General features: G+C 37.0%; 2 protein-coding genes across 2 annotated transcripts in view; one reads left to right on the forward strand and one right to left on the reverse strand.

Moving 5' to 3' along the window:
• Window positions 1-25805, forward strand: part of LOC306866998 (mitochondrial inner membrane protease subunit 2-like) — a gene marked incomplete at its 5' end in the record, with an annotated part of 93719 nt that overhangs the window by 51107 nt on the left and 16807 nt on the right. The window lies entirely within an intron of this gene.
• Window positions 22197-24260, reverse strand: LOC306866474 (leucine-rich repeat neuronal protein 3-like; the record flags this gene model as incomplete). Its single annotated transcript, XM_079411705.1, has 1 exon — window positions 22197-24260. The coding sequence occupies one exon, from the start codon at window positions 24258-24260 to the stop codon at window positions 22197-22199; it is 2064 nt and encodes a 687-aa protein (XP_079267831.1).

Raw genomic sequence — 25805 nt, forward strand, 5'->3', positions numbered from 1 at the left:
CCCAACCTTGTTAACTATCCAAACCTTGAAATGTCCATGAAAATCTTTTGAAAAACCACAAGGTCAGTCAGAAAAAAAGAAGTGTTTATGTATGTGCACATGTATGCATGTCCTCACGGGTTTGTTTGTTGAAGAGTGCTGGTGCATACAGTATGTGTGGGTGAATGTAGAAAGAGCATTTTCACCTGTATGCACACAACTACATGATCAATCTATTCAAGCAACATTGAATGAACCTCGTATGCATTTGCATTCTTCTAACTCTCATTCACTAAGCAATCCGTGCGAATGGACGACCGTCGTCATTAACGTATTGATTTTCACTGACAAAGAGCCGGCATTGGCTACAGGATGATTTTCAGTGCCAAGCAAAATGAAAAATCCCCAATTTATTTCAATTTGCTCACCACTTCAGGCTGAAGATGCGTGTGTGCGTGTGTGTAGATGCAGTTTTAGATGAAGCATTTACCCTGAGCCAGGACAGATTACACTGGGTCTAACAGACCTAAGGCTGTAATTAAACCCACTGAGAAATCAGGCCAAACACTAAGGCGGCCTCTATTTCCCAGAGACAGGCTGAAAAGTCAGCTTTTTAAAGGCCACAATAAGGGCTTAAGAACTTCTCCAAAACTATAATCAGGCACAATAGTCATTTATTCTCTCCGATTTTTCACAAAGCAATAAAGGATTCCAAATAAACTTGTTTCACCTTAAAGAAGGTCCTCAAGGTTTGTCTTTAGATGCTGTCAGTCCAGATGTTTGGATGAGGTCTTATTTGTCCTAAATATTGTAATAGACTGAATTAGCAAATGACAAAGTTCATGGAGTAACTTGTGTGTGAAGTATATTTACTGTAGAAAGCATGTGTTGAAGGTCATGGAAAGAGTGAGTTGAGAATGACTCATTCTTTTGAGTTGGCAATGAACTGGTTGACCGAGTTGATTGAAAAACTCATTTATGAAGCTTAGCACACGGGTCTGAAGCAGAACATCCAACTGATAATAACTTTGAATGAATAATAATAATCAGAAATGTTTTTGAGCATCAAATCAGCATATTGTGTGTGTGTGTGTGTGTGCATGTATGTACTGTATGTATGTTTATATATATATATATATATATATGTATATATATATATATATATGTATATATATATATATATATATATATATATATATATATATATGTATATATATGTATATTATTGCATAATATATATATATACTATTGCAGTATCAAGCACAATCATTGTGAAATGATTGTGAAAAAGGTACAAAAGTAATCAGATGTAAATCAAAACCTGTAAATTATCGGCATAGTCTTCATTGCATGATTATTAGATATAATACATACAGTAATATTTTGAGAAGCAGATCTGCAATAAAATATAGTCTAAATACAGTTTTTGTGCCTCACCAGTACTGTAAGACTGGTATTGTTTTTTTTTTTGGGGGGGGGGGGGTTGTTTTGTTTTTTAATTTTGGTGTTAAGTTAAATCAAACATTTGTCATAATGCAATTTTGTCATTCTCTGACACTGTTTTAACACCTGCTGGAATTGTTTAGCAGCTGAACAGTCCAAAAAAAAAAATCCAATCTTCTGAATACAAAAACTACTAAAGGTCCCTGTGCTGTATTTCAAGATGTTCACAGAGATGCATTGTTCTCTTTTAAAATCTTGCATGTTTTCATGCCTATCTTGGTCTGAACAGGTGTTTTGAGTTCATTGAATCTTTGAAAACAGGCACTTTGCAGAGAGTGAAATGATTTGGGTCATTCAAATTTGATGAGGCCCGTTTCAAATCTGCCATTGGAACAGTCAGAGTACAATTTGTGGACTTTCTGCAATGTGCCATGTACTTTCACAGAAGCTGTGCGCTAATGTACAGTAACAGTTTTGAAACTATCTTCCTGCTTATGTTTTTAAGGAAGAATTCATATATGTGACTGTAGTGATAATGACACCTGCAAAAACTTTAATTATGTTGTCAGATAGTTCATGATGATTTTTTTTAAACACTATAAGCCTATGCGGTTATGTTTTAATAGCACACACAGTGTTTAATGAGACCCTCAGTTACACAGCTGTTGTCTTGAAAAGTTAAAAATAGTCCGTTCTCCGATGGAGCCGGGCGGCGTGCGAAAGCAGAAGGCTCACCAGGCTTTATGAACTGTCTAATTAAGTTCGTAGCAGTTGACGTGAGTCAAGTGGCTTATTTCTCCAGATTCTTCAGGAGTACAAGTATTTTGAAGTCGGATGATAAATCCATAAGCTCTCTGCAGCGTTACCCAGGAACGAGTGGCCCTTAGAGTCACGTGCAAGTCGAGAATGAATTAATCAGAGCACAACATGATGCAGGAATGAGGACGTGTGTGTGTGTGTGTGTGTGTGTGTGTGTGTGTGTGCATGTAACTGTGTTATCCACATCATTTCTGTAACGTGGGCTGATGACTCTTTGATACCCTTGCTTGAGCGTTCATCTCAGCATGAGCTGCGATCGATCGAGATGTTTATCTGAGGAGAAGATGCCAAACTGGAAGGACGTTTGATTGTCATTAGAGATATGAGATTACAATCTTTGCTCACATGTCAGTCAGTCAGTGTTACGGCTGTGCACTGCCAGACACATTTATAGTTATCTTGTAAGATTTAAGAATTTTGATTAGGAATTTTATATGAAGTATGTACAGCAGTCCTTGAATTTGATTGGTCGGGCAGTGTTCTAATTGGAACTGTTTTCTTTGGCAGAGAATGAAAATGAACCAACTGGCCAAATTTTGCCAAAACATATTGTTTATGGAAGCAATATCATACTTTCATTTAAGCTCTTTTACTAAATATTAGGATTGCTTTTTTGTGGCTGATACCAACTTTTAATTATTTTTCATTGTTTAATTTCAGATTTTTGACACAAATAAATTATTGCGATACTACAAAATAAAAATATGTATTCTTCTTCTAATTATTATTTTTGTTGTTTTTGTTAGCAACAGCCACTATTATTTTTACTACTATTTTTATATATTTGTTTTATTTATTTGTTGTTGTTTAAGTTATTATATTTATGCAAAATTGTTTTACATGTTTTATGGATGCAATATCTGAGTAAATATCTGTACAATTTCATTACAACATTGCTCTTGCTTGTGTGATATTAATTAAGGTTAGATTTTACATAATTTCTCAATATCTTAAATATACATCAGATATGGGTCTTGCATTCATTATTGTTGTATGAACAGTGTGTCACATATGAATTTCTTTCTGTGAATATGAACCAGCACCTGAATCAGTCTGTTTGAAATCACAGTGCTGAATTATTTTGGATGGGAGCTTCAAAGTTTTTAGGAATGTAGGCGATCTGGGAATGTTTAATGCAGTATTTATTTTCTATTTAAAAATAGAAAGCTGGTGTACAAGCTGCAAAAGAACAGATGGAACCTAACAATTAACAATAGAAAAATGCACACTTGAATGCAAAGATGTACAAGTTTTACAATACTCTCTCAAACACATAAACAATGGCCAAAAGTACTTCTAACATATACTGTACACATAAACACACACACACACACACATATAATTGACATTACAAACGAAATATACCCAGGTGAACCAGAATTGAATCTGCTAAATCTGTATTGTTACCCTGCCCTAATGACTGTGATGTTCATGCACTTTTGCCCATATAGTGTAAAATACACAACAAATGCAGATTTTAGTTTAGTGTAGAGATATTTCTAAATCATTTTTTATTTTACGTATGACTCACAGAGAATCACACTCTCCTCCAGGTTACTGTTAATGAATGTATCGTTGCAGAAGACCCAACGTTTAGAAAAATCGTTGAAATTTTGAATCATTTAAATCCGTCAAGTGTTTATTCTAGCGAAGCACCTGGTGATGTTTTTATAGGACTTTCCTCCGCTGTTTCTCAGGATGTGCTGTTGTTGAAGTTGTCCCTCGCTGCTGAACTGAGACCAATTTTATTGTTGCTCCAGCAATGGTTGTGTTTAATTAATGGCTGAGGGGACGCGGTGCACTTGATGCAGTACCAGTAAAGGACCCTCACAGGGGTTAATTGAAGTTCCTCTTTGTTTCTCCAGGGAGAGAGAGTTCGTTTAACTACAGCTTCTCCTCTCTGTTGTCTTCCAGTCGGGCCTGGGCCACATCTTTGTTCTCTGCAGAAATCTTTTGTTTATCTTTCATTACAGTGACTTCATTTTCCTTTCTGCTTTTCATCATCTTAACTGCGGCTCCGGAGGATGGACGGCTCTGGGAACAAGAAGGAATGAACTGAGAGCAGGATATCTAATAGGACGGGGAGATCTTGCCGCACAGTCGGATTAGGCGGTATAGATGTAAATAGTTCATCGCAACCCTGTTATTTTTATGAAAAAGCATATTTGCAATTAAACATGATTATACTGAACAGATATGTGTAGTAGGACTTAATTAGCAGTAAGCTCTCTATCATAGTTTGAAATTAGCTGCACTTTGGGTCACATAAACTTCAGAACTTTAAATATTACTCCTTTTGTGTGGCAGAAACCTAACCGAATTGAGTAAAATGCATTTAATTTAGACGTACTCCAATTAACACTACTGAATCGCTTACGGCTAACCTTTAGCAACCAGTAGCGCATTGTAGCATGCTAAATGTCACTATTTTGTTGAACATGAAAAAAAAACAACTCCAGCTGTTCTCATCTTCCTCAAAAACACATAAATTAATGCTTATTTCAACATTTACTCACCCCACATAGTGTAGCGCAAACTGGGAACCGGAAACTCCTGCCTTTTGTTAGCAATGCTATGCTAATGCAATGCTATGCTATTCACATACTGTAGTCTCAATGCAAATCAAGTACGCTGTTTGAAAAACAAATGAACACATTAAAGAAAGGGTTAGCTATATAATAAAATTACATTTCGATTGAACTGTGTTTACAAGACAAGTGTAGGCTATACTTTATAAATATAAGGTTGAGTCCAGTCTTCATGCATTTAGATGTATATTTGTATAAAGATATAGAAATTATTAGTTTCAATAATGGTTGATAAAAACAATGGTTTCATGAATCGTCTGTATTTCATAATTATTTTACTATTTCAGCTTTTACTGAAAACCCAATTATAAGCAATTTAATGGTAAGTTCTGCTGTAACAACTTACCCCATATTATAATGTATAATAATTTCAATGTGTGTTTAATGAGCTATTTTCCCCCTTGGCAATAACAATTTTCAGTAGCTTTTGTATTGTTTTGTTTGTAATGTGAAGAAAATAAACTCTAGTAGTTCAGTATACTGGGAATTAAAAAAAAAAAGCCCAGCTAGATTAAAATAAATGACATCTCTCTCCTGCAAAAGGTGCTGTTTTTTTTTGTTGTTTTTTTTATTTAATCTCGTTTTAATATAGTCTGTTAAAATTGTGAAGCCACACATGGTCTTCCGCTGATACTGATGTCCCAAACTGCTGACTATAGACCTAATGTGTACATAATTATCTCAAGTTTGCAAGGCTTCAGCTTTTCAAATAGTGTGCTCAAAATTGTTGAACGCACAATATTAGCGCTGCTAAATGAAAAGATTATAGAATGAATTTGAGCATGAATGCAGTATTCAAGCCACAGCAGATTTATAGAGCAGAGGCACATTAAAAACTAAAATAGTTTTCAACCTACTATTACAAAATACGCTAAAAGATAATGTAGAAGTCTATAATTCAAAGTAGGTATTTATTGTTGTTGTACATATTTTGTGGGTGAAGTCTGCATAGATTAGATGGAATATAATTTTGCTGTGATTTGTAGTTTTTGCTTTTGGTGATGTACAAGTGTACTTTTAATGGATCCTACTGAGTTGGCATTTCCATATAACTGACTTGGCTTTTAAGTTCATTGCTTTGTTGGAATTCAAAATGCTGTCAAGTACCAGAAGAGCATAATTTAGCACTAACATCTGAGGATCCCTTGAGAGGTGCATTGAAAACACAACGCAAACACACACACACACACACACGCGCGGCATCACACATGGTGATTTTAGTTTTCCTTTGAAGGGCCGTCATGAAGCGGTACGCCGGTAGTCACAGTTCAACATTGCGTGACATGCATGACTAAGTGCTGATGTCAAAAACGCTAAGAACTAGCATGACTCAACTAAAAGATGCTCTCTGTGGAAAACATCAAGGAATTTGTTCAAGGGAATGTGATGTAACATGCGGAATGCACTGAAAACTTTGATTAATTTTTCATTGCTTTACAAATTTTTGAAGATGAGGTTAGTATTTGCACTGGCTCCCTATTAAACATTGTGTACATTTTAAGATCTTGCTAATTACCTATAAAGCCCTGAATGGTTTGGCACGTCAGTATATGAGTGAGCTCTTATTGCATTATAGTCCTTCACGTCTGCTGCGATCTCAAAACTCTGGCCATTTGATAATACCTAGAATATCAAAATCAACTGCAGGCGGGAGATTGTTTTCTTATTTAGCGCCCAAACTCTGGAACCTAACACTGTTCGGGAAGCAGACACACTCTGTCAGTTTAAATCTAGATTAAAGACCCATCTCTTTAACCTGGCTTGCACATAATACACTATTGCATTTCTATAATTCAAATCCGTTAAAGGATTGTTAGGCTGTATTAATTAGGTCAACCGGAACCGGGAACACTTCCCAAAACACCTGTATCCAGATCAGATGGTGGATCAGCACCTAGAGATGACCTCTACAGCCAGGACACCTAGATGAGCCCCAGAGACTGATCCCCAGTGAAGACCCTGTCTCCAAGATGGCCATCGGGACAAGACCACAGGAACCAGATAAGTCCTTTGCACAATCTGATTCTGCTTTAGTCTAGATTTAAACTGATTTTGTCTGGCCAGAGGAGAATGAGACTATTTTGACAAACTATTTCCCCGTCTAAATACTGTAAAGCTGATATAAAGCCACCCAGCTTTATATCAAGCCGATTTAAAGCTGCTTTGACAAAATTTGCATTGTTAAAAGCTCTATACAAATAATATTGACTTGACTTGACATTTAGAAATATTAACGACTTTAAGCAGTAGTAATTAGTCGTTTAGCAGAGGCTGTTATCTAAAGCTGTTTAGGTTGTGTTTATGTTGTTTTGGGATTTTATTTAGAGTTTGCTTCCACCCACCTCAGGTCTCTTTGCAGATTGTAGTTTTTGTTTTTTTACTGTGGTCTGTTTGCTTCATCAAGGTAAATAACATGGTGAGAACTAGCGCTAGCTGTAAATATGCGGTGACTCAGGGGAAAAGATGCCAGCTTCACTCTTTTATTCATGTGTTTCTTCAGTTTTACTGGCAAAGCTTAACAATGCCCTGTGGAAAATGCTTTTAGAAAAGCTTTATGTTGTCAAGTGGCGTACATTTTGCACAAGTGGCTGGTTTGCTGTCATATACCAAAATGGTGCCCACATGCCAGACAATGGTTATCAAACATAATCCTAAAAAAGTTAGAACTGAACTGTGGATGTCAGATATACTTGGGTTTGCACCAGTTGTGAAAAACACACTTAAAGCCAGCTTACAAGCTGTTTATTTTACTATAGTGCAAGCAACTTATTTCATTAGTGATGCACAGTATTAGAAGAGATAATACTGGTATCAGTCAGTATTGGATATTTAATTAATTTCACTTCATGCTCATTTCCCCTATTTTTATATTTTGATTACATAGGCATTATTATTATTATTATTATAAACAATAATAATATTAAATGATGATGAAGATGTGAATATTTGATTGACTGTAATCAGTTACATAGTAGCTAATCAATTACGTTTTTGCAAATCATGTGTAATTAAAGTGTTCAATTTAAAAAAAAAAAACAGAAGCATTAATAATAATAATAATTAAGATATATGACTGATATTTGATTAATTGAAGGTCACTAACCATAATATTTCCTTTACTATTTTCTATTTGTAATTTCTTCTGCAAATAATGTGTAAAGAAAATAAATCAAAAATGCAAAACGGAAGCATTAATTTAATTTAACAATTCAATTTAATTTAATTTAATTTAATTATTTATTTTCTGAATCCCAAATCGACTTTTGTAACATGCATTTGTAACATGTATTTATGAATTTCTATACTGACCTGCAGAGTGCACAGTTAAGATATCCTCATTTTGCCGACAAGTCCCTACCAATCACAAAACACAAGGCCAGGACTGTGTCAGGAGAGATTTGCAGGATAAAGTCAGCCTCTTTATTCTCTACGGCATCTAACGCCACCTCGGGCTAGAATGTTCCCGGAGCTGTAAGCCAGAACCCAGACAAAGATCAACTTCAAAAGGAAAATCTCTATTAAAACTACACTAGGCTTAAACTAGGCAAGAAACTAGGAGCTCTAGTCTGTGAAGCTGAGGTTCCCAATGAAAGTTTCAGATTTGACAAGTATTTGGAGCACAGACATACTGAGAACACGCAGACGTTACACAAGTGAACTCGAGCCAGCTTCCAATCTGTGCGTAAATCTGGGCATTAATATTACAATATGATTTGAGCAAATTAATTATTGATGGAAATATAAACGGTGTCTACAAGCACAAACTGTTCTACCCTCTTTTTCTTCAGCAGTTTATGGTGAGTCTAGACAGTTTCGCTCATAACAATGTCACTGCAGGGAGTGGAGGACATTACTATGTTTTTAATATGAGAAACTAGGGAGCACATTTATAGATACATTAACATAATACATCCACCATCGACATTTTCTGAAATCAACCCGTAAGGCATTATGGGACGATGTCCCATTACCAAAAGCCATTTGCCTATTAACACAAAAAACTGAATTATACCAATAAGATGTTAAAGGTGTTGACAATTATAGCTGTCAAGGTGACCTCTAAAAGTGTGTTTCCAGAGGGAAAAAAGCACTTATACTGTGTTGGCACATTTTAGAAAGCTATATCGGCGAGTTTCTCAATGACAAATGTGACCCTGGACCACAAAACCAGTCTTAAGTCGCTGGGGTATATTTGTAGTAATAGCCAAAAATACATTGTATGGGTCAAAATTATCTATTTTTCTTTTATGCCAAAAATCATTAGGATATTAAGTAAAGATCATGTTCCATGAAGATATTTTGTAAATTTCCTATCGTAAATATATTAAAACTTAATTTTATTAGTAATATGCATTGCTAAGGACTTCATTTGTACAAATCTAAAGGCAATTTTCTCAGTATTTAGATTTTTTGCACCCTCAGATTCCAGATTTCCAAATAGTTGTATCTCGGCCAAATATTGTCCTAAAATTTACCCTTATGACTGGTTTTGCGGTCCAGGGTCACAAATATGGGTACACATGGTTTTACAAGAAACTGACACTTTATTAAACCACACCTTAAAACAATACTAACCAGTCCTAACTTATGTTGTCACCCTCCAATTTTGTTTTTGGAGTTGCTGCCCTCCAGTTTTTTAAATGCAAGTCTGTGGACTATTGGTGTATTCAGATACTTTATGTAAAATATCCAAAGCGTTGTCACTTATAGTAACACTAGGAGGAATAAAAACAAACAAACAATATTTTCACTTGTAAACTGTTTTTCTCAATTCAGCTGACTGTGAAGTGTTCGCCTCATGGTCTCCAGTTTTAATTATGTAACTACAAAATGTATCACCTTCTTTCAAGAAATATGGCACATAAAAATGCTTTGCAATGTCACAATTCATTCCAAGCCTCGTAAGAATAATGTCAGATCAAATTTGACCACTTTAGCACATTTTACACATACAGTAAATCACACTTTTCGCTTAAATCTCCAGTTAGTTCCTATATGGGATGTTCTGCAAAGCTTGTTAGCAAGAGAAACAATTGAAAGAGGTCAATTGGTTATCAGTGAAAACGAGTGTTATAAACTCACAATTCTACAAAATTACATACAATATAAACTCGTAATTGCAAAAATCAAGTTACAACTAAATGTTATAATCTCACAATCGTGGGGGAAAAGTCATAATTGTGAGAAAAAGCTGCAATTTTTATATATGGAGGATTAAACAGGCTTTATTAAAGAGATTTTAACATGTACGGTAGAAAAAAAATACAAAAAATGACAGGTGTTTTCATATTCTACCTCTTACCTGTCAAACACTTTACTTATGTTTTAATTTAATGATTTAAACATCTGTGTTAAACTTTTGAAAGGAATGGAGTATTCATTAAAAAAAAAAAAACTTCCAAAATCAGGAATTGATTGGATCTTAAAAAAGTGTTACTTTGACTTGAATGCTAAAACATTGGGTATTGGTTAACATTTTCAGAAAGATGCGGAGCAAGTAATGACATTTTGACTGATGAAACATGCATTAAGAAAGGAAATTGGGTTATTTTTGACTCGTCAACATGTATTTTAAATCAATAGGCATCATGGACCTTTGACTTTCATGTCATCAATCAAGTTTGGCTTCAAACTGAATGTTTCAAAGTTGTAGGAAAATTAAACTAATCATAGCAAACTACAACTCCCTGAAAGGACTATTTTGGATTAAAATTTAGAAATTTTATTCGAGTCTCCTTCAAACGCCCACAAAATCTCTCGTGCACATGTTTGATTGCTTTCACGGGTAGCCCACTTGTTTATATATAGATATTTCTGTACCTTCCTATACAGTGTGTCTGAACTGGACTTCCTCTCCCGCATAAATCCCTCGTAAGCATAAGAAGAACACACTTATCTACTTCTCTCAGACCCGTACTTACATTCGAACATGAAATGAAAAGAAATGTGACTGAGGCAACAGAAAAGCACTTATCTCCCAGAAAACAAGACTCTGTGTGGACAGGAACCCTTGAATGTAAACAGCCTTATAATAGACTTGTGTGAATGGAGACAGCGTTGGAGTTTATTTGAATGAAGGCAAATGCAGCACTCCTGATTAATTGGTTGACTGATGGGTATTTGCAGTAGAAGGTCTCAGCAGTCAACTGAAAAATAAAGCACTTTAGATTCTCATTAATTTAAATGCAGTCCGATATTTTATGTAGCAGATTTGAGGTCAACTGTTAAAAAAACATCCCAGGCTAAGTGTCAGTTAAACTAGGACTGCAACAACTAAACAGGAAAAAAACGCAAATGAAAATAACAAACATCGAATTTCATTATCGAGTCATGTGTGCGCATCATGCAAGAATAAAAACTCAGTCCATATTCAATTAACAAAACACTTGTGAAAATTAGCGGAGCCGCTGTGAGTAAAGTGCCCGACCAAACCATGACAAGGTTTTCTATGAAGCGATTAAAACAAACCCATGCTTAAAGTCGTATACCTGATGATGCGCACTATTTAAAAGAACGTGGTCGATAGTGTCAAATGCGGCGCTAAGATCCAGTAGCACTAATAAAGAGATACAACCATGATCAGATGATAAAAGTAGGTCATTTGTAACTCTAATGAGAGCAGTCTCAGTACTATGATATGGTCTAAAACCTGACTGGAAATCCTCACATATATAATTTTTCTCTAAGGACAAACACAGTTGTGATGATACTATAATATTTTTGACAGAAAAGGGAGATTTGAGATCGGTCTGTAAATAATGAATTATTTGGTGTCAAATTGTGTTTTTTAATGAGAGGCTTAATAACAGCCAGTTTGAAGGTTTTTGGGACATATCCTAATGACAATGATGAGTTAATAATATTCAGAAGAGGATCTATTACTTCTGGAAGCACCTCTTTTAGGAGCTTAGATGGAACAGGGTCTAAAATACAGGTTGTTGGTTTAGATGATTTAACAAGTTTAAACAATTCTTCATTTCCAATAGAAGAGAATGAGTGGAATTGTTCCTCAGGGGATCTATAATCTATATATCTGATGCGATACTGTGGCTGACAGCTGCATGGTTACAATTTTATCTCTAACAGTTTCGATCTTGGAAGTAAAGTAGTTCATAAAGTCATTACTACTGTGCTGCTGGGTAATGTCTGCACCTGCTGATGTTATATTTTTGTTAATTTAGCCACTGTATTAAATAAATACTTGGGATTGTGTTTGTTTTAATCTAAAAGAGACGTAAATTAAGTAGGTCTAGCAGTTTTTAATACTTTTCTGTAGGATAGGGTACTTTCCCGCCAAGCAATACGAAATGCCTCTAATTTTGTTTTTCTCCAGCTGCGCTCCATTGAAAGAGTCTCTATGTGCTGAGAATTAACTGACTTATGTGACGCGAGGCGGCTAGCAGACGGTCAGTTTAGCCAGTCTGTCTGCTTCCTGACTTGGGCCCCAGTTAGTCAATTACGAACTCTAAAACTATGTGCCATATTTCTGGAGAGAAGAGTGGCACCACCCCAAGAGGGATGAAGACCATCTCTTTTCAACAGGTCAGGTCTGCCCCAAAAATTCTTCCAATTGTCAATGAAACCTCTGTTATTTTGCAGGCACCACTTAGATATCCAGCCATTGAGTGACGACAGTCTGCTATGTATCTCATCACCCCGGTAAGCAGGGAGCGGACCAGAGCATATTACAGTGTCTAACATCGTACTTGCAAGTTCACACACCTCTTTAACATTATATTTAGTGATCTCTGACTGGCGAAGTCGAACATCATTAGCGCCGACGTGAATAGCAATCTTACTGAATTTATGTTTAGCATTAGCCAGCACTTTTAAATTTGCCAAGATGTCAGGCGCTCTGGCTCCCGGTAAACATTGGACTATGGTGGCTGGTGTCTCTATTTTCATGTTCCATACAATAGAATCGCCAATAACTAGAGCACTTTCATCAGGTTTCTCAGTGAGTGCGTCACTAAGTGGGGAGAACCTGTTTGATGTTTTGATTGGAACGGAAGAGTGGTGTTTTGACCGGCGACTAGGCCGCCTCACAGTCACCCAGTTGCCCTGCTGCACGGGCTGTACTGGAACCGAACAATGTACAGGACTCCCTGAGCTAGTCGCATCCAAAGCAGTATCTACAGCCCTCACATTCTTACTGTCCTCAACTAAATGCATGTCTCTAATTATGAAATCTTCTCTGTCAGCCTAACTATATCCCTGCATTTATCACATGTGAATCCCTTGTCGCCGACAGAGAGAGATAAACTGTATATGTAGCAAACAGTGCACACAACAATAGCAGGAGAAGAAGCCATTACTCACCATGATTGAAGAATGATTCGCTTACCACTGTTGTTTGAAGAAATCGTGAAAAACGGAGTGAGAAAAAAGAAAACAATAATAGGCGCAAATAGAAACGCGAATGGAACCGCGAGTGACAAGCTAACCGGTTAATGAATGCTAACATGCTGCACGCGCGCTGCAATCGCAGTTTTAAAAAGCGATCTATCAAATTACTTTGATAGATAATACCAGAAATATGGTGGGAATTAAGTTATATATTATCACTCTTTTGTATTTTATACCTGTTTTGCACATTTCTCTATTGGAAAAGAAAAAAGAAAAAAACATGTTGACAGAAATGCACTTGCTATGCTAGTCCCACAGACCAACAGACTTCCATTGTAAATGCATTACCGTCAACACATTTTTTTGTTTTTCTCCAGAAAAACAGTACATCTGTCCTACTACAAGTTCTTAGTTCTACATTGCAGCTACATGTCAACCAAGGGCTATAAACCTGTGCGCATCATTTATTGAAGCCTTCATAAATGTGACATGAAAGCCTCATGATTTATTTACAAACAAATGTTGTGCTTCATAGAAAGGATGTTTTGATTCAGTGTCTTTCGATCATTGGTGACAGCAGAAGGTATTAACATAACACACGACGAGTGACACAACTCATCTTTGTGTTTAAGTCCTATGCTGATGTTCTCTGACTGGAGTCAGTGCCTCCAGACTGTGGCTGTTCTTTCAAACCGCTGAAAGATGTTTCACCTGCCTTGCTCCTGTCCAACTTCTAGAGCCTTCTGTCTGGCGCTTATCTTTCCCCTGCCACACTCAGTCATTTTCTGTCAATCCTTTCATCCATCTTCTAGTGCTCCCTGCATCCCGGCAGCTGTGCTGAGAACATGGCACACGGCCCGACGCTGAACGTCAGCGCGGTGCTGCTTCAGAGATACTCGGGTCCTGTACTGCATTACTGCTTTCTCCTCAAGAGAGAGGAAAGATGGAGAATGAGAGAGGTGATATATGGATATGAAGCAGAGACAGGAGGCTTTTTGCAAGAGGAGTGGGCAGAATTGACTCATAGGCTATAAACTGGTGTGAAATAATGGTTTGAAGATGAGTCAAAAGATTGTGGGCTCGAAAGCGGCCTTTGGGCAAGACTTTACTGACAACATGAACATCAAAATAAAACTTACAGTGGTGTGAAAAAGTGTTGGCCCCCTTCCTGATTTTTTTTTTTTTTTGCATGTTTGTCACACTTTAATGTTTCAGATCATTAAACAAATTTAAATATTAATCAAAGATAACACAAGTAAACACAACATGCAGTTTTTAAATGAAGGTTTTTTTATTAAGAGAAAACAAAATCCAAACCCACATGGCCCTGTGTGAAAAAGTGTTTGACCCCCTCCTGTTAAAACATATCTGTGGTTTATCACACCTGAGTTCAGTTTCTCTAGCCACAGCCAGGCCTGATTACTGTCACACTTGTTCGCAATCAAGAAATCACTTAAATAGGACCTGTCTGACAAAGTGAAGTAGACCAAAAGATCCTCAAAAGCTACACATCATATTGAGATCCAAAGAAATTCAGGAACAAATGAGAAAGAAAGTAATTGAGATCTATCAGTCTGGAAAAGGTTATAAAGCCATTTCTAAAGCTTTGGGACTCCAGCGAACCACAGTGAGAGCCATTATCGAAAACATGGAACAGTGGTGAACCTTCCCAGGAGTGGCTGGCCGACCAAAATTACCCCAAGAGCGCAGCGACGACTATTAAGAATAAGAAAGACTCCACCATAAGAAAGAGACTGGGCAAAAATGGCCTGCATGGCAGAGTTCCAAGACGAAAACCGCTGCTGAGCAAAAAGAACATAAAGGCTCGTCTCAGTTTTGCCAGAAAACATCTTGATGATCCCCAAGACTTTTGGGAAAATACTCTGTGGACTGATGAGACAAAAGTTGAACTTTTTGCAAGGTGTGTGTCCCATTACATCTGGCGTAAAAGTAACACAGCATTTCATAAAAAGAACATCATACCAACAGTAAAATATGGTGGTGGTAGTGTGATGGTCTGGGGCTGTTTTGCTGCTTCAGGACCTGGAAGACTTGCTGTGATAAATGGAACCATGAATTCAGCTGTCTACCAAAAAATCCTGAAGGACAATGTCCGGCCATCTGTTCGTGACCTCAAGCTGAAGCGAACTTGGGTTCTGCAGCAGGACAATGATCCAAAACACACCAGCAAATCCCCCTCTGAATGGCTGAAGAAAAACAAAATGAAGACTTTGGAGTGGCCTAGTCAAAGTCCTGACCTGAATCCTACTGAGATGCTGTGGCATGACCTTAAAAAGGCGGTTCATGCTCGAAAACCCTCCAATGTGGCTGAATTACAAAAATTCTGCCAAGATGAGTGGGCCAAAATTCCTCCACAGCGCTGTAACAGACTCATTGCAAGTTATCACAAACACTTGATTGCAGTTGTTGCTGCTAAGGGTGGCCCAACCAGTTATTCGGTTTAGGGGGCAAGCACTTTTTCACACAGGGCCATGTGGGTTTGGATTTTGTTTTCCATTCATAATAAAAAAACTTGTTTACTTGTGTTATTTTTGATTAATATTTAAATTTGTTTGATGATCTGAAACATTAAAGTGTGACAAACATGCAAAAAAATTAAAAATCAGGAAGGGGGCCAACACTTTTTCACACCACTGTATTTACTTAAAAAAGAATCATTCCTCGTCTTACTGCTAGTGCATTTTATTGCAAATATAATAAAGGTTTGTATTCTCAATCAAAATGTAAAAACTTGCTCCCCCTCTGAAACTAATGTTTCAGCTAAACTAAATATAATGAATAACTTACATAACTTACAAACTTAAATGAAAATTAGAAATGTTGCCTTGGCAAGTTTACATTGAAGTACTGAATTTACTAAACCTAAAATTAAAAAAATGACACACTATTTTGTCTAATGAAAGATCTGCGAACATGATATGCAATGGTATTACAGCTGATACCATCATTATTCCCTGATACTGTCATATTACATTTTTATAAAGAATATTTTCTCATGAGGTCAGTTTTCTTGCTTTCACTAGCACCTGAAACCAACAGAATAAAGTCTAGATGAACAAAACTATATGCTTTAAAAGAAAAGCAATGTAAAGATGTTGTGTCATTCCTCTATCACACTGATGGACCAACACATGAAGCTTTAGCCATCTGTACCTCAGCACTGCCAGACATCAACAGAACAGAAGCAGAATTATTCAGCCGTATCTGTCACGCTGTACCTCACTGTGATTTTAAGCCTGAATTTCTCACACTCCTCCTTTGTTGTTATAGTTTTTTCACAGGTGATGGAGTTTGTTCTATTGTGCTCAAAATGTAGCTGCACCGTGTAATCGTTGGCCTTTTTCATCAGGCGAGTATAACAGCAGTCCTTTACGTATACAATCATATCACAAATCCTCGTCTGTCCACATTAAATCATACAGCGTTTCCTCTTTAAGTAGAGTAGATCTGTTCATATATTGGAGCAGCTCTGAAATATGAGCGCACATAAAATGAAGTGTGAGCTTGTTTTTATTGGAAAGTGGAGTGATGTAGAGTGTTATTATGTGAAGGGGTGCATGAAGCAGATCTGTATTATGACTATGATACCTTGGAAGACATGACCGGAGTCGTTGTTTATTTTGCTCAGCTGAATGGAATTTGGGCGACATGCTTTACGTATGTCTATTTCTTGTGTCTGTTGCCAAGGCTAATGGTCTTTAGTTGCAGAATTAGAGTCAGGGGGTGGATCCTATCACTGAAACACGGTGAGTTTGGCTAACAGCACTCCACAGTAATAGTCGTTTTATATTCCAGCATGAAATATTTAAACAATGTCCATCGGCCATTGTTTGTTCAATCTTCCTGTTGAAAGCCTTTACTTTTCAGACCCTTAAAATGTCATCAATAATTTAAATGGTTATGCGGCGCATAGCCTAAATATCAGCCTTCGTTTTGTTTTCCTTTTAGTTTCTGAAGGACATCAAAAAAAAAAGAAAAAAGAAAAAATATTCATTTTTCTGCACATAGAAAAGGATTTGTGAGAAACAGCAGTGCAAAAATGTTTTCTTTAAATTAAATCTAAAAGTTTGCTGTAACACAAAACTAAGTGCATTCAAGTTATAATGGAAAGATCATATTTACAAGATATTGTCTCAATTTACAGTAAATTCTGTTACAATTCATTTACTATAAAACTAGCATGTATAAAATTTGATAGTATTGCAGGTTTCAACTAAAACATTTTAAATTGAAATAAAGCTGAAATAAATTATTCGAAGAAAAACGACAATTAGAAATGTTACCTTGTTAATAACTAACTGAAAGAAGTTTAAGTTGAAGCGCTAAAATGAATAACTGGAAATAAACAACACCTAAAACTGAAAAATCAAATAAATATATAATGATATTTAAAAAACAATTAAAATCACAGAACAAAATTACAAAAAATTAAACTAAAATTAACACGAAAACTGAAAAATAGAAATAAAACTATATGAATCAGTTAACAGCACCTTCATACACTGAATAAAGAATTAATGCCAAATGCACATTTAGACGAAGTAGAGTTAAAAAAAATCTTCCTGTAATTTTTTGTAGAAAAGGTACATTGCCATCTCCGACCAAAGTGACTTTATTGTATATAATAATTTTGTATTTTTCATTCATTCATTCCTATATCTGAAGCATATACATTATAATTATAACAACATTTTCAAAATGACAAGTTCACCCTTCATATACAGCTTTAGGTGACAGTAAAAACACTACCATCTGTTTGTAAGGAACTGATATGGCACAGCTAATCACTGTTAATCAGTCTTGACATAAAGTGACATTTTAATGTTAGAGATTTATTTCATCGGCTCTTGCATGCAGCTGTCAAGCTCCCTGCATGATTCAGTCAGTGAATTGTGACGCCAATGAGTGAAAGGACAGTGGATGTGTTTTGGTCACGTATTGTCCTAATACTTATTGTCATGGAATGTGTCTGTTTATATGCAGTAACATGAACTGTAAATAGGATTCACCGGGCGAGTCAAGGCAATAAGGAAATTATTGATAATTCACTAAACATATCATTTGCCATTATAAGAGCACTGGCTGTCAGGTTTTGGTTTTTGATAGATTTGGGTTTTGATGAAACCAAGCAAATTTGTCATGTTTGTGGCTCCTAGAGATGATTTCTCTGTGAATTCATTGCTTTTATTGTAGTGTTTTTGTGTCCAAACATGCCCGTCTTTTCCATTTCATCCTTGCACAGATTGACAAACTGGCTTGTGAGCACATCCGTGCCCCATTCAGTCATTTTTAGATTAATTAAATGTTTATATAAAAAGGTGTTTCAGTCGTCATTAAACAAAGATGAAACACCTGTTCAGTGCCAATGCCAAGAAAACTTGTTAGCTTGGTTGAATACTAATACAATAGCTGGGCTCTCGCTAACCTCCCCCTGAACTGTGCTCATTTTTTCTCTAATCTTGGCGTCTCACATTGGCTCGCTGCTGTAATCACCTCGTTCAGAACGATGGCGCTGCTTGAATGGGTCGGCTTACAGGGTCGTTAGAACCAGGTAAATTATTCATTACAAAATGTGCCATCAAAGTGGAGCGCAAAGCACAGGGTTTCCTGCCCTGCCAAGAAGCACAGTCGTCTCTTAATATCTTTCCTAATTAAATCTGACTTTTACAGTACAAGTCAAAGGTTGATGTCTGTGTGTGTCTTATTTATTTCCTTATATGTATGGAAATTTAACTGTATTAATTAATCAAATAATTGCATATTATTTTTTGTTCTAATATCTATATTGAAATACCTCAAATTGTGTGAGCGTGTGTGTGTGTGTGATTTAAGAATTAAGTTATAAATTAAGAATGTATCAAATATGAGTATAATCAAATAATAATTGCATATTATTGTTTGTTTTAATATCTATATTGAGATGCCTCAAATTTTATATATACATGTGTGTGTGGTTTGTGAATTAAGTTCCTAAATTAAGAATGTATTATATAAATATATTAAAATATCATCAAATAATTGCATATTATTGTTGTTGTAATATCTATGTTGAGATGCCTCAAATTTAGTTTTTGTATGTGTGTGTGTGTGTGTGTGTTAGTGTGTGATTTAAGAATTAATTTAATAAATTAAGAATGTATATATAACATTTCTAGAATATATTGCTCTGGATGCGGGTGTGTGTGTGTTTTGAAATACATGATTTGATATATAATTTCTATATGATTCATGGATATTTCTGCATGAATAAAAATGCATAACGAATATTTTATTTTGTGGATAATTTATTAACTACTACATTATACTACATATTTCTTGTTGAATATCAAATATTATACTTTGAAAACTAAATGAGTACATTTTAGAATTTGGCCTTGTAAAATTAGATTTTGGATTTTATATTAGTATTTTTTGTACTTTTAGTATTGATCAGTTTTTTATTGTTTTTGTAATTGTTGGTCTATTGAGTACTGATGTTTCATTGTAAAAGTCAAATAATTCCGTTTTTTAATGACAGTCGTTTTTAAGAACCTGTGATAATGCTGAAAGGTCAATAAAACAATAAAAAAACAGATTGAATCTGAATCTAACGCATCTGTGGAACGTAAAAGAAAAGTTTTTGAGAAATGTCTTCATACATTTTCATACATTCACTGTAAAAAAAAAAAAAAAAGTTGAGCCAACTTCAAATTTCTCAACTTGTTGTTTTAATTTTATACAACAAAAATTTGAGAATCTCCTACAAAAATAAGTTGAGAGAACTCAAAAATCTGCTGAAGCTGGTTGCCTTAATTTTAAGTTGGCTCAACTTTTCTTTTTTTTAAGTGTTGGAAGTCAATAGTCATCAAAACGATTTAGTTACCAACATTCTTCAGATAATCTTATTTTGTGTTCCACAGAAAAAGATATTCATAGAGGTTTGGAAATGACATCAGTGTGCGATATTAATGATGGAATTTTCATTTTTGGGTGAACTATCGCTTAAATTTCATTGTCTTTGGGTGTCAGTGTTAACTTGATGCTATGGCACAAACCCATAATGAAAGCCTTGTAATGGAGATGCATTATAATCAAACCAGGTGGAGCTTGAAATTGATGTTCGAAGTTCATCGTATTAGCCAATTAATAAAGTTATTTTCAGTCGTATGATCATGGCGTGGCCGTATGGAAAGAAGGACATAAACACTGTGATAGGTGAAATAATCAAGATTAATTGAACTAATGTTCCTGAAGAACTAGCCCATTTGCTAATTTTCTCAGTTGCTGAGCACATCACTTAATTAAGAGGTAATTCGTCTTCCTGTTCACACACAGTGTGTCATATACCTTATATTAATTGCGACGTTATGTGGTTGGAAATTAATGGAGAGTAAATTGATTTTCTTGATGGGGCAAATGCTAGTCTATAGTGTCCTTGTACTTGATGAAAGTTATGGTTGATTAAATGAGTCTCATGTTGCCCTCTTGTGATTTCAGCCTGCAGGACGCGCTCTCTACCATTCTCTTTCACTTCATATGGTCATTTGTCCATCTTTGCAAATGCTGTTTTCAATTCAACCCAGAAAGTCTCAATATCCAACTTGAAGACAGTTAATGATAAGCTTTGACTTATACAAATAAAATGCACTAATGAGTTGAAGTTCTTACATGACATAGTTGAAAACACTATTTTTTAAACTGATAATTTTGCGTCGACATGACAAAGAAATATTATGACAAATGACTATGCCAAAACTGCCTCATGAGGTCAGTAATTTAGGTAGACAATAAAGATATGGAATTGAATTGAATCAAATTAGCTAAGGTGTTTTCTCCTTAACCTTTGTGTTTTTTTGTCTCATTGCTTGCCCTCTCAGTGTGAACCGCAGGTGTCGCTGTGTCCATAATGCCCTCCATGTCTCACCAGGCTCACTGTGAAATAGAGAGACCAGATGCAGCTCATTCCTGCTGACCTATTCGGTACCTACCGCTATAATGGTGCATAATTTAGCTGCTGTGTAGGTGACAAATGGCCCAACTCTAACTGCTAAAACCCCCAGTGATATATGAGCATGCAAGTCTGATAAATCCTTCACATCATTCGTTCTGTGACAGTAATTCATCACCTGTGGGAGTTTAGCGTTGGAATTCCTATTGGATTTTTAATGAAAGAGAAGATAATGTGACTTAAAGTCAATGAGTTCTGTGAATTTTATTCTCCCACAAACCCCACCTTCACACTGAAAAACTCCACCTCCTCATTTTCCACTATTTTCTCGTATTTCAACTTCCCAGGCACATCCCATTTTTGGGCGGCCTCTGTTATTGTGTTTCTGTAAATATCAAGAAGTTATTTTTTTCTGAAATTTAGACTTTGGTTAAAATACACAGGGCATTTTGCCACATTAAAAGGCTTTTAAAGTTAATGATGTATTTTCACATATACTTCATGTAACTGTGACTTCACATTGTTCTTTTCATCTCGTCCATCTCTTCTGTTTCTTTTACGTTTTACGTCTTCTCAGTTGACAGTTTAATTGGTCAATTGTAAAACACTTACAATGAAAACAAGTTGTCATTTTCTGTATAAATGTATTTTATCACAAAGTGTCGTACATGTGTCCTGTTATGATCTATTCTACAAAGCGTAGTCCATCATAAACTTGACATAGTTTATTTTACCAATGACACAGCACAAGTAGTGTTGCTACAAGCCCACAATAAAAAGACTCGGCCACTGAGGCTTTGCGCTCTGTGTAAATAGTCAGCAACCTTTCATGTGCTGTTCTTTGATCCCGCATGAAATAACGATTCTCTTCATGCTCCCCAGTGAAGTGTGACATTTAAACAATTAGTGGCTTTTTGGCAATCAATGTCAGATTTAGCAAGAAATGTCTTGGACCACAAACAACACAGAATCCATTTCATAATGATCCAGTGGTGTGAGTCGGTATCAGATTGAGAGAGATATTAGAGACACATAGTCCAGTGTCCACTGCATCCCAAACCATTGCTCTTCTCTCAAATGGAGTTCTTGGAGTCTGTTTCTGAATCATTGGCTTTAGCCCTTGACCCCCAGATTGGTTTAATGTGAGAGGGTAATATCTCAGACTGCTGATTCCATAATTTCCTGTAAAGGTGATCACTCCTCCGCAACATGCAAATGAACGAACAGGCCACCGCGGACACAATCAGAAGCAGTGCAGTGATGCTGATTATCAATCTGTCATCGAAACCATCATCAGTTTTTCCAACTGAAACCTCAGCTGTACTGAAATTCACACAGTTTTTCAAATGTCCACTTTGCAGGTCTGTAATTTCCACACACACCTCATACTGCGTCTGTGGCTGCAAGTGTATGAGGTTGAACGTTTTTACATCTGACAACACATGGGCGGTGAATTGCAAGGAGTGCTGCTGGGATGTGGTTGACCACTTAATATTCGACACTAGACTGCCCTTGGGTGGCACCCAAGAAATCCTCACCGAATGTGGCTCAGTCCCTTTGACTTGGATGTGCAGGGATTCATTTGCCGGCAGCGGGTAGTACCCGTTTACTATGACCGAGACGGATCTCATGTCCGCACCTATGAGATTGTGGGCCACACAGGTGTACTGCCCAGACTCGTTCTCTGTGATGCCATAAATGTCAAACGTTCCCTCAGGATGCAGGTGATACTTCTTGGAAACCATCTGAGGCAAAATCTTCTCTCCTGAAGGTGTTACCCAGTAGATCTCAGGTTCAGGATCGGCAAACGCCCTGCAGTGCAGAGACACTGAATCCCTGGCACCCACATTGACCTGCTCGGGAAGGCTCTCCGGAGATATTAGTGGCAGGCAGATATCCGCCATTTCACGGAAATGCACATGCTTGACAAGTCGACCTTCAAACTCTGAGGGCCCTGCGCATAAGAGGGCATCCGGTTCCATGAAGCGGACCTTGGTCTTGTTCATATTGATCCAGCGGATGACACAGTCGCAGTAAATGGGGTTGGAGTGCATGCTCACCTCCTGAAGGTTAGGCAAGGATTGCACCGTCACATGATGAAGGGCCCGGAGCGCATTGCTATTCAGCATCAAGGACTCGAGCCTCGGGAGTTTGGAGAATGCATTCGGGTGGATGTAGGAAAGTCGGGGGTTGTTCATCGCTTCAATTTTGGTCAGCTCTGGTAGATTGTGCACAGCAAAGCTGTCGATGGAAACTAACTCCGGCATGCTGTTAATGCCAAGTTCTTTCAAATGGAACATGTCCACAAAGTCACCCCTTTGGATCCTCTCTATGGGATTCTTGTTAAGGTCCAGAAACTTGAGGTTCCGCACTTGTCTGAGAGCAGCTTGAGGTACTTTTGGGAACATATTATCATAGAATGACACGCTTTCCAGCTTATCGAGTCCAACCAGCGCACTGTCAGGGATTTCAGTGAGGTTCATTCTGGTTAGCACAAGACTGCGGAGATTGATAAGGGCCTTGAAATTCATGTTCTGTATTCTGGCAATTGGATTCTCTCCTATCATCAAGATTTCTAGCTGGAAAAGGTCCCGGAACCACTCTGTTCTTATGGCCCTCAGCTGGTTTGAATTAAGATGGAGCCTCAAGAGCTTGTTAAGCCCTTGGAAAGCCTCCGCACTGATCGAGGAGAGAAGGTTATGGTTAACATAGAACTCCTGCAAGTTTGGGAAGTGTGCAAGGCAGTTATCATGAAGGCTGCTTAGCCAGTTCTCCTCTAGGTGCAAAGACAGAAGTTGTGGAAGGTGACCTAGATAGACATCACTCAATGAGGATATGTTGTTTCGAGAGAGGTCTACCTCTGTTAGGTTTACCAGATAGTCCAAAGGACTGTCAATCTTTGCGATGTTGTTGGCCTGCGATAGAAGTACTTGTGTGTCTAAGCGCAGCCTCTCCGGCAGAGACAGAAGTCCTAGATCATTACAGTCCACAGTTGGAGCCTCATTATACATGGACGAGGGAGAGAACCAGGGTCGGACTTCACATTTGCACAGCTTGAGGCACACAACCCTCCACTCGGAGGCCTGAACTGAGTTAGTCAGTGCCAGCAAACAAACTGCAAACAGCAAATCTTTCATCTTGGTCCTACTCTCTTCAGCTTGTAATTGGTCCTTATGGGGTCTGGTGTTAGAGGCGTTAAATTCACGAACACAGAATCATTTGTTATGACAACAGGGCGTATTTCTGCTGATGGCAAGTCCCCCAAAGCAGCAAGTTCGCCTGTTGTCGTCCTTGGCGGAGAGTAGCAACCTTTCAATTTACCCTGTTTTGGGTTGTCATGCAGGCTGCATATGTGAAGGTCAGCATATCCTTAGGGGAATGGAAGCAGGGAAAGTGGAAATTTGCAGGGTGAGCTCAGGTTCCTGTGGGGGGTGGACCACTTGTCTGCCATCCTTATTATGTTCAATCAGTCACACTCATCACTTCCCATCTGTAGAAAATAAGAGACAGGAGAGAGAGGAAATGAATACGGTGACACATTAGCATCAAGAAGAGCCGCACTGGCATTTAGGAGCATGATGATATATTTAGACCATACGAGTGAAGGTATTATTGCTTTTTCGTGCCATCAAATAATACATTATTGCTGGTTTGACCTCATATGTCTACCCTTCCCACATCTATCATGTGACCACTGGGACTGCTCTCGCAATATATTCAAATGTCATGGAGGTTTTATGTGCATGAGGGCAGGTGTTAAGAAAATCTGCATACATCACAAGCATTCTGTTTAGTGTATGACAGGGTTGTGCGTATAAGAGCATCAGTATGCAGTGCCATCTTACTTCTGTCGTAGATCATTTTGTAATTGTGAGATAATGAGCTTTATTTGGCGACTGACTGGCCAGACACTTAAATCTGTTGTAACATTCTTTTATTTCTACGCTATGATGCGCTGTGAATATAATAACTTACTTTAACCGCATTTATATGAAAGCCAATTTAACAACTGATTCTTGTCATACATAGCGCATTTAATTTGTGTTTTGCTTTTCTTACAAGCGTGCTATTTAAGCATACTAAGGGCATTGCTAACATTGGTTTTTATTGTCTCATAAATAGACATTAAAGCCAGCTGAATGCACAGAGGGGCAATTATTTCACAATGAAATGTTATCCCAAAGGGCTCAGTGATAACCACTGCATTTTGTCTTTCAGTGGCAGCTGCCAGTGGGCACAGTAAGTTAATTAAGACGTTTTAAAATTTGCCTATAAACTCAGACTCTGTGCTTTGTACCTATTGAATGGCTGACTAAAACTATATTTGAATGCATTACACAGTGAGCAACCCAGTAAGTTGTTCTTTAACCTTTTATATAGTGACGAAAAACTGGTCTGTGTTTTTCAACACAGCATTTAATATAAATCAGTTTTTAATCTAATTGACAGGGTGTCTTTAAAATACAGCACTCTAATTCTGTCTTGGACAGATTGTTAATTCGATTGAAAAATGGATTTCTGTGCACTGTGAGGTTTGTGATAAGGTTTATCTTCAATGATATTGATTGACAGCCCTAATATAAATATAAAAAATTTGGGTGGTTACACAGAAAATCTCAGTGTATTTGCTAGATCTTACTCCATATGTTGAAATTATGATTGGCTTGCAAACTTGAGGACAG

Source organism: Barbus barbus, assembly GCF_936440315.1.
Source record: "Barbus barbus genome assembly, chromosome: 48".
Taxonomy (NCBI): domain Eukaryota; kingdom Metazoa; phylum Chordata; class Actinopteri; order Cypriniformes; family Cyprinidae; genus Barbus; species Barbus barbus.